The sequence below is a fragment of the Brachycentrus maculatus genome, unplaced genomic scaffold, assembly GCF_059751285.1.
Source record: "Brachycentrus maculatus isolate JH-2025_06_01 unplaced genomic scaffold, ASM5975128v1 h1tg000139l, whole genome shotgun sequence".
Taxonomy (NCBI): domain Eukaryota; kingdom Metazoa; phylum Arthropoda; class Insecta; order Trichoptera; family Brachycentridae; genus Brachycentrus; species Brachycentrus maculatus.
In genome coordinates, this window is record NW_028280892.1 from 2,096,300 (window position 1) to 2,106,955 (window position 10,656).

Genomic DNA, 10,656 nt, shown 5'->3' on the forward strand with positions numbered 1-10,656 from the left:
GGGCTACCATATGAAAATATTAAAGAAAAGGTTTGTTAAATGGCAATAATAATCAAACCATTTATATTGTCCATGGTTATTTTTGACATTTATTTTTTGGCGTTGGCGAGGTTACATCAATTTTCGTTTTGAAAACCTAAAATGTCAACACAAAGTCCCGATAAGGCCGCTTTAAAGCGTAAAGCTACACATTCTGGGTCTTCAGAAGATGTATCTGATGCTAAGCGTAAACCCGAAGAAAATGGATCTACAGCGGGTAATTTTTGTCAACTTGAATACTTGTAAAACATACAATCTTTTACGCCGATCTAACCTATATGTATTATTTCAGCTCCCGCTCCCAAAATGCAGAGACTTTGTCCGTATTTGGATACTATCAACCGTCAATATTTGGATTTCGACTTCGAAAAGCTGTGTTCTGTATCGCTTACACGAATCAATGTGTACGCCTGCTTGGTATGCGGGAAATATTTTCAGGTTAGAATTTAGTATTTTTATGGTTGACGTTTTAGCTAAATGACTATTTACTCCTACTGAGAAGTTAGATATTTTGGTACAGATTGAAAAAAAATGTCATAGATAATGAAATGGCAAAAACCTAGGGTATTTTGGTAATTTATGAGGGAATACGTATTTTATTACAACGCGAAATTGAAGGTAAACACAGCATAGGAAGAAGACGTAAATATTGACTTAAGACTTAAACATTAACACATTGTTGTCGGTTTTTTTTATCCCTGACCCTAATTAGTACACTAATTATCGTCGTATACTAAAAACAAATGACTGCAAACCCAATTCCGATCTGCACAACGTTTTTTGGCGACCTCACGCTCTACCAAAAGTAAGCAAATAGAACGCTTATAAGCATTTCCCACTTTCTACCAACAGTTTGCAAAAGACGTTTTAAGCGTTTCCCGCAAACAATGTGTTGCCACTGTATCACTATACTAGTGTTTAGAGTGGCCGCAAACTAAAATTGACAGGAGGATTGTTAACCTTCAGCCTGAATAGTTCAAAAAGATGATGAAAAAAAATTGTCTTATTTTATCTTATGATTTGTTTTATCAGCTAGCTATTGTTATCAAAACTGATAATTTTTTTTATAAAATGGCGTTGCACATGAAATACATTGCATTTGCCAATGTCAAGTTAATTGAATATTGTTCTTAATTATAAAATATGATAGACTTATTATTAAACTATAAATTTATTCTATTTAATTTAAAAAAAACAACTAAAAGTCTGTACATATATGGGTTCTTGCTCGCCAGGATGAGATGGATATCTGTAGGGAGGGGAATAAGCGGGGCCAGAGTTTTGAAAAATGTTGGCATTTGGTCATTTATTGGGCAAACAAAGAAAACAAACTGATCATAATAAAAGGATAATATTCCATTAATTTAATTGTTAGTCATTTTGTAGTAATATCTATCCATTTTCACTTCGAGTATTACTTGGTTAGTAACAATATTTCTTAAAATCTATAATGACACGTGTTTTAATGCATTCCATATCATTTTGCATTTGGCATTTTGCATGCATTTAAAAATGATGGGAAGTGCATGAAAATATTTTAAACATTTTTAAGAAATAGTGGTACGTACCAAGTAAAACATTATTAATAATGGATTCCACTGTACAAATATTCATATATTCAAAATTCTCATTCTGTTTTTAGGGAAGAGGGACAAACACGCATGCTTACACACATTCAGTCTCCGAAAGTCACCATGTGTTTTTAAATCTACACACCCTGAAGTTTTACTGTTTGCCTGATAATTACGAAGTTATTGGTGAGTTGCGATATGCGTAATATGCCCTCCACATGCCGTACGCCAGTAGCATGCGACATATGGAGTTTTTAATCAGAGTAGGCAGTAAGGTTAGGTAAGGATAAGCTAAGGTAGGCACTGGTCGTGTTTCTATATGGAAAGTGTATAATCCAGCTAGGCACTGCTTTTCTGCCTATATAGAATGCACGCCTCTGCCGTACGCTACATTTGAGGACTATTGTCTCCTTTTCTGTGCCAACAGCATAAAGAGTTTTGAGGGAGAAGATGTTTGGTTTGAAACCGATATAGTTATAATGCAGATCAATACAACCCTGCTACTAAATGTGTTATAAAAAACCTAGTGATAGCATATCAAAAGATCTTATATCGTAGTCATATAGGAGAAAGTGACCAAGTGCATTTTTTACAAAAATATCATTGACTATTTGATATGTGTATATATACATATTTATATATATATTTATATATATATATATATATATATATATATATATATATATATATATATATATATATATATATACATATATATACATATATATATATATATATATATATATATATATATATATATATATATATATATATATATATATATATATATATATATATATATATATATATATATATATATATATATATATATATATATATATATATATATATATATATATATATATATATATATATATATATATATATATATATATATATATATATATATATATATATATATATATATATATATATATATATATATATATATATATATATATATATATATATATATATATATATATATATATATATATATATATATATATATATATATATATATATATATATATATATATATGTCATAACATATACATAAATAAATGTAGTATTTAATCCAAAAAACCTTGTTTTATTTTGGAAATATTACCCAACAATACAATATGGAATTCTACCAATTGTCTGCAGTTACAATAAAAATAATAATAATAATAAACTTGATATTATTGCCTTACATTTTAGATTCTTCCTTGGATGACATAAAGTATGTGTTGAATCCAACATTCTTCCCGGCGCAAATATCGGCAATGGATACGGACACCAAAATGTCTCGGGCTGTAGACGGTACTATGTATATGCCAGGGATAATGGGACTGAATAACATCAAAGCTAATGACTATTGCAATGTCATCCTGCAGGTAATGAATAATTGATTTTGGGTGATTCCATTTGTAGCTCACAAGTTGTCAATTGGAGTTTTAGACATATTTGCTACACAATGCATAGTAAAAACAACATTTAAGTGTTTTTGAAATCATATTTTCATATGGCGTACGGAGTGCGTGAAAGCTTTTGGTTAGAGAAGGGTAATTAACTATGAGTATTTCAATGTTTTAGAATTTAATACATAAACCCTGATGATGACAAGGTTCTTGTCGAAACCGGTATGTCGAATGTAAAAAATATTTAAAATCCGTGTTTGATTTAGCTTTGTGTTAAGTGTCTGAAAATAAAACCTTACATTTCCAGTGTTTATCGCACGTCCGTCCTCTACGCAATTACTTCCTACGCGAGGACAACTATTCGGGGGTGAAGAGACCGCCGGGAGACTCGCAGTACCTGCTGGTGCAGAGATTCGGAGAACTCATCCGGAAGCTGTGGAATCCGAGGGCGTTCAAAGCGCATGTCTCTCCGCACGAGATGCTGCAGGCGGTGGTGCTCTGGTCACGGAAGAAGTTCCAGTTCATCAAACAAGGTAAATATGTATGCTTTGTATTAATTTTAAATCAAGCACAGAATTTTTGAGTCTACTAAGTTGTATTTTACTATCAAAAACACATAAAAAAATTATATTGTGACAATTGTTTCGCCTTGTTAGGGCATTATCAAACGAATGTCATTATCATTCATTTGATAATGCCCTAACAAGGTGAACCAATTGTCGCAATTTAAATTTTTTTGTGTTTTTGTTAGTAAAATAAATGTTTTGAATATTGAAAGCATTAACTTTGTGGATCATATTGATATATTATTTATTATTTCGAGAAATAAAAATACTTTGTGTTTTGATCCACTCACATTGTAAAAACACAAAGTATTTTTATTTCTCAAAATAATAAATAATTTAATAAAATAAAACATATTTGACTCAAAAAAATCTGTTAGATTTAAAATTACTACGTAAATTAAAATGGAGTTCTACAAATTAAACGCCAAATCAATAAATAAGGTAAATATTGACCGAGTCTAAAATAGCTCTTTTGATTTTTGGAGTTATTTGTTTATTTTTTCTCATTCCAAAACTTTGAGGTAAAGCGTGCAGGCATCTAGGTTCATATGGCATACAAAGAATCATCTTCTCCTTCTTCAGTCATCTCTCCACTGCTGGATGTAGTGGAGCCTCTTCCAGATTTTTACATGCTTCTCTTTCATGGGCAGATCTTGTTCAATTTTTACTATTTCAACTTATATTTATTTTGACCTGAGAATAATACCCGGAACTTCCAGAATGGAAGCCGAATGCAATGACGCTATGGAGGCAGACTACTTAACTGATCAATTGGTAATGAAACTCCATTAAAAATCGAAATAACACTGCTTTTATATGATGCAGTGCCCTATGCACCATTGGATGTGGATAAGGGTTAGAAGAAGAATCAGCTAAGCCTTGTATTTAAAAAAAGAGAAAATGAAAAATCATCTACAGTCAGAATGAGGAAAAAAGCTATGCTTTTTGCATCAGAATCTACAATATTATTTATTAAAAATATCAATTAAAATGAAAAGAAACTGAAAAAATAAAAATAAAACTTTCATTTAAATTTAAACCTTGTAAATTGAAAATAATAATATAACTGAATTTAGACCTTCAGTCAAATCTATGTTTTGTTAATTTAATGTTGAATCTCATTCCACATCAATTTTTTGCTCTTAGGTTCCGTGTCGGATGTTATTCGACATTTTTTTCATCATTAGTATTATTTATTTAAATTCCAAGCTTACATTTTTGTCACTCGTATCTATTACAGCAGAGGACAAAAGATTTTTTCCGTTTGGAATGTAACTGTCTGCCTAGATTTTTTTTTTAATTTTGGGGGACCGGAAAGGGTTAAGTGATTCAGCACTCACTTTGTGGTAAAATGTATCCATTTTTAATTTAAGCTTTACTCGGTAAATACCACAATAGTGGTATTTACGAAGTAAAACTTAAATTGAAAATAAATGAAATTCAATTGAACATTGCTAATTGTTTTACAGGAGATCCAGTGGATTTTCTTTCGTGGTTCTTGAATTCTCTACACATGGCGCTGAACGGAACCAAGAAAGTAGATAGTTCTATCATCTATCAGTCCTTTTTAGGGCAGATGCGGATATACACAAGGTATTATTACTAAACAATTTAATTTTTTTTCATTTATTCTGTAAATTTATCTTTTTTTTATTATAACAAATTGAATAAAAAATGCAGTTCAACCGCATCTTTTTCAACACAGCACATATCAATGTGATTTTAACATGTTGAGAAAATTAATATCATATATTGAGGTGATAAGCACCGGTTATTGTAAGGAATGTGGTTATTTTTGTTACACAACATAGCTGCGATTGTGTATATCTTAGTCGTACAGGAGAAAGTGACCAACTAACAAAACGTAAAATGTTCAGGAGGGCCATTTAAGTCACTTTTGCTTGGCAAGAATATAAACATCAATCCAGATTTTTAACAAGTCAATATTTTATACTTTCAAGTTTAAAATCCTTTGGGATTTTTTTCAGGGCAATATTAAGCTAGTAAGATATCAAATAGTCAATGATCACGTTTTTATAAGAAATGCACTTGTCACCTTCTCCTGTATGACTACGATATATCCGCATAGTCTGGCAAGTGGCATTCTAGATTTCTCTTTCCTGGAAACCAGTCACTCACTTATGTGCTAAGAGAACACTTTGATCAATTACCTTTTTTTCTTCCAGAAAGCTTCCGCCTACAGATGTTGAAGAAGCAGGCAAGATAGATCTCAACAGTGATGAATATAAAGAGATAATTACTGAATCTCCTTTCTTGTATCTTACTTGTGATCTCCCTCCTACACCGCTGTTTATAGATGAATTCCGTGAAAATATTATTCCTCAGGTATGCAATTAATACAATAAAACTTCTTGTTATTCTACCTTTTTACGTTGAAGGTTGGCAACCATCATGGCAATTTTTACATCATCTGCATCCTCTCTTAACAGCAACTATGTGCTATAGTGGAACCACTGTAGCAACTTACTTGCTGTTCAAGATATTTCCTATGCCGTGTAAACACACTTTGCACGGAAAAGGTATTTCTACCCATTCGGTCGATTGATGCTTAAGGACGGGAAGGGTATTTTTACCGCCAGCCTCATTTCAACAGCAGAAAAGAAGGAATTATCCAATATTTTTATATGAATATTATATACCAATCTCTTTGTTAACGTATTTACTATATTTACATAATAATCAAATCCCATCGCCAGCAGTCAGCAGGCGTAAAAAATACCTGTTTTAAATGTGTTAACCTTCCATTTTGCTATGTAATATAATATGTATTATTTTGTATTTCTCTCTCCTCACAAAATTCTCTAGGTACTCTTGCTTTCTATTCTTTATTATATCTTTAAAAAATTAATTAAATTTTTAAATAAGTACTAATAATAATAAATAAGATCAGTGCATACATACCATATATAAATTTCTAGTGTCTTTTTTTATTTATTATTTTTTAGTGTATTTCTAAGTATCTATCAAAATTGCATTGCAATGCGTAATTGATACTATTTCTACAGTTTACTGTATGGTATTATATGTTTCTTTCTTCTTTAATAAAGAAAAGAAGAATTATATATTTATCTAGATTTTTATTTTCCAGGTAAACCTGTACCAACTGCTCACAAAATTCAACGGGCAAAATTCTAAGGAATACAAAACTTACAAGGATAATTTCCTAAAACGCTTTGAAATAACAAAACTCCCACCTTACTTGATATTGTACATAAAGCGGTTTACAAAGAACACATTCTTTGTGGAGAAAAATCCGACTGTCATCAATTTCCCAGTCAAGTATGTTTATTTGCAAGTCATCTTAATTGGATATTTCTGATATTTCGGAAATGTATTGAATAGGTATATTATTTTGAGAAATAAAATAACTTTTTTTTTTATTCACTCACTTTTATTATTATAAATTAACTAGTTTCGGCAACAACCTGTTGCCCTCTTCAGGGTTTGTGAAATAACTAAAGACACATACATAATAGATCAAAGAAACAGTGAACAAATTATTTTCAATAGGGATAGGGGTAGGGGTTGTGTTTAAGGTGGGGTAGGAGCCTTATTGAATAGTATTTGTAGATTATTTTTGTACGTTGGTTGTTACTTATGTTTTGAGATGATAGGTAAAAAAATAAATTGTAATCGAAAATGGCTTTACTTTTTTTCAAAATATTCAAATACACTTTTACATGCGTTTGAACCAATTTTCGAAGCACTTTTTCCAGTCCGAGGTATGTACTTCTAAAACATGTGATTTTAACGTATCAGTCGCCTCTTCAGGCATTAAAAAACGTTGATCTCGCAATTTATTTTCCATGTGTGGGAATATGAAAAAATCATTGGGTGCCAAATCAGAACTGTACGGCAGATGACCCCTTAATTAGATGTTTTGAATGCTCTAAAAATTCGCTTGTTTAACCGGTTAACTGCCGGTAGGTACATGTATGGCAGTACCCAGCACGCCGCTAATTTTACGACAAAAATAAAACCTTCTAAACATATCGTTATTGAAAGTGTAATAACGTTTATTTATAAAACTAGCCAAATAAATGAAGAGAGTGCCAGTCGTGCAGTTATTTATCCATAATTATAAAATTAATTGTTCATAGTGCAGGGTTGTCACAAAATTTGTCACAGAAAATATGAAAACTAAATTATAAATCAAAAGTAGTTGTTTATGTTAGTTTAATATTAAAAGTATACACACACACACACTTTGATTTTTAAAAAATTAAAAATCATCAGAATCGATACTAAAATCACTGTCATCAGATTCGGCAGTGACGGCAAGTCGGGGATTATTGGACAACCCTGAGCGCCATCAGTTGTTCCGACGACAAAGCTCTCTTTAATTTACGTTTAAAGTGGTAAAAACAAATTATATTTCAATTCTAAGTATGCAAAGATATTCTCAATTGATGTCACTATGCGTTCAAGATATTTGTACATTTTAAATAATTGATTTTCTTTACTGAAAGCCCATTTAAAACGGCGCATCTTAAGATGTGATTTTTGTATGAGCGGCGCTCCGTTCACAGAAAATTATGCGTCTTAAGATGCTTTTGGCAGTTAACCGGTTAAGCTGATGTGTGACAGCTTGCACTGTCGTGGTAGAGAATGATTCCTCTTCTGAAATTGGTTTCAGTTGCAATTTTTTTTTATATAAGGGACTTTCGGCTTTAACGGACACCCCTTCCCCCCCAACAAGTTTGTTATATAGAGGTTTTACTGTAATAATTGTATAACTGTTCTTTCAGGTTTAACAGAAGGATTACAGATTATTTTTTTTTAGATGGGAATTGCATTTATTATTTACCTTGCTTATTATGTGCCAGGTTTATAGATCATTTAGTGGATTTTCGTTTCTTCTAGCTAATCAAATATGTTTTTATTTGAATCTGTGTTGGGAACAGGAGGGAAAATCTAGTGTGGGCCAAACAGGAACTTCTCAGCATTTGCTCATTAGGATTACAGAATTACACCAAATACATACATGTTTATATTTTACAGGAATGTTGACTTTGGTGATATTTTAACTCCCGAAGTGAGGGCACAGTATCAGGGCAAGACGGTTTACGATCTCGTTGGAAACATTGTCCATGATGGTACGCCAGATAAAGGAACATACAGGGCTCATGTGCTGCACTACCCCACACAACAATGGTATTTGCTGCTTTTTTTACAAACATACAATAATAATAATAATAATAAAACCCTTATCCGCACCCAATGGTGCATAGGGCACTGCGTTATATAAACGCAGTGTTATCTTGATCGTGTACACTTGAAGGAAAGGTGATCAGCCCTCCGCTTCAGGTACCAGTCCAGGGTAATATTGAATAAATATGACAGTGAAAAAATCACGTATATTTATTTTACCCCCCTTGGGAATCGAACCCGGGACCTCCAGAACGGTAGCCGTGCGTGCTGACCATTACACTACGGAGGCGGACGGCAAACATACAATACACTTTCGATTTTCCGGGATCAGTTTGACCGGAAAGCGGATTATTCTAGACACTTGAGTCATGGAAATATTTTATAGAAACAATATTTTGTTTATTTAATTCTTTCTTACATTTAAAGAGCCATTTCTAAACAACTACTGATAGTGTTTTCTGGATGATTACTTACATTTTGACCTCCCCTGATAATAGAATTCAGGATATCAAGCACGATAGCTTAATGCGCTAACCACTATACTATAAAGGCGGAAGCAGACATGTTACTGTATGAAAGGATATTCTTCTTAAGAATCATTTCTACCAATATCAATAGTATGATGAATACGATAGATTTTCATTATTGGTGTAGGGCGGTTTTTTCATCAACCACGACCCTAATTATACTCAGATAGTCTGCCACCCGACCCTCAGTATACTAATCACAAGTAACCGCAAACCCGATTACGAAATATACAATGTTTTTTGGCGTCTCTCGCGCTCTACCAAAAGTAAGCAAATAGAACTCTTATAAGCGTCTCCTGCTCTCTACCAACAGTATATAAAAGACTTTTTTAAGCGTTTCCTGCAAACGTGTTAACAGTTTTGATACTCAATTCAGAAAAATCGAGGTTTAAATCTTGGGTACCACATTGTCATAAATAGAGCCTTATCAAAGGTTTTTTAGACTACTAAAGAGTTGACAAAGCTTACTTTTTGTGATTTTTCTAACTGCAAGATAAAGGACGTATTATTTTTGAAAAAGTCCTTAAAATTTTGATCAGAAATGTGAAAATGTGTGCTTAGTTTAGCTGCAGAAATTGGGCAACTGGTTATTTCAATTTATGTAAATATTCTTTTTCTAGGTATGAATTACAGGACCTTCATGTCACAAATATCCTGCCTCAGATGATCACGTTGACAGAAGCGTTTATACAAATTTATGAACTAAAAAAAGATTGATAATGACATGTACAAGTAATTAATTAACAATAAATATTTCTTATTTATCGAGGTTCTTTTCTTTTTCATCTATATTAATAGTGCCAGATTTAAAGTAAGTGGGCTCTAGGCTTAAATATAAATGTGGCCTATTAGTATTTTTATCATTTTTGGTTAAATGACTATGTCAATAAGCAGAATTGCCAAATTCGGAGTGGAGAAAACCCAGAAGCCTTTGTCAAGATGCTCTTACATCCATTAAAAGTCACTCCTTGGTGTGCTTTATGTGCAGGTGGAATCATTAGCCCATATTTTTTTTCAAAATGTTACTGTCAATGGAGATCGCTACAGAACTGTGATATCTGTCTTCTTTGTACCTCAGTTGAATGGCATTAAGGGCTGTGGTTTCAACAAAATGCCACACGGCGGGTGACAGCATTAATTTTTTCAGGAAATTTGAATTTCCATGCCTTTAAAAAAACACTATAGAAATGCGCAATGCATCCTACGGCAGCGTTGTATCAAAAGAGTGAGTTTGACTTCCAGCACGCCTCAACTTATCCATATGTTTGACAAAGATAGCAGCACAAGAATTATAAGACTGTAAAAATAACTTACAATAGATGGTCTGTTTTGATTGAAATTTTAATAAATAAAAAAATAATGAGAAATATATTATGGC

The 10,656-nt window shown here is 32.1% G+C and overlaps 1 protein-coding gene across 1 annotated transcript; it reads left to right on the forward strand.

Annotated features, from left to right (window-relative positions):
• The first annotated feature begins 89 nt into the window (after window positions 1-89).
• On the forward strand, window positions 90-10,042 carry LOC148309133 (ubiquitin carboxyl-terminal hydrolase 39-like). The gene is made up of 10 exons (XM_088260582.1): window positions 90-256; window positions 332-477; window positions 1,682-1,796; window positions 2,814-2,989; window positions 3,321-3,546; window positions 5,049-5,172; window positions 5,766-5,925; window positions 6,689-6,879; window positions 8,602-8,754; window positions 9,899-10,042. The coding sequence occupies exons 1-10, from the start codon at window positions 142-144 to the stop codon at window positions 9,993-9,995; spliced, it is 1,503 nt and encodes a 500-aa protein (XP_088116708.1). The 5' UTR covers window positions 90-141; the 3' UTR covers window positions 9,996-10,042.
• The last annotated feature ends 614 nt before the right edge of the window (window positions 10,043-10,656 follow it).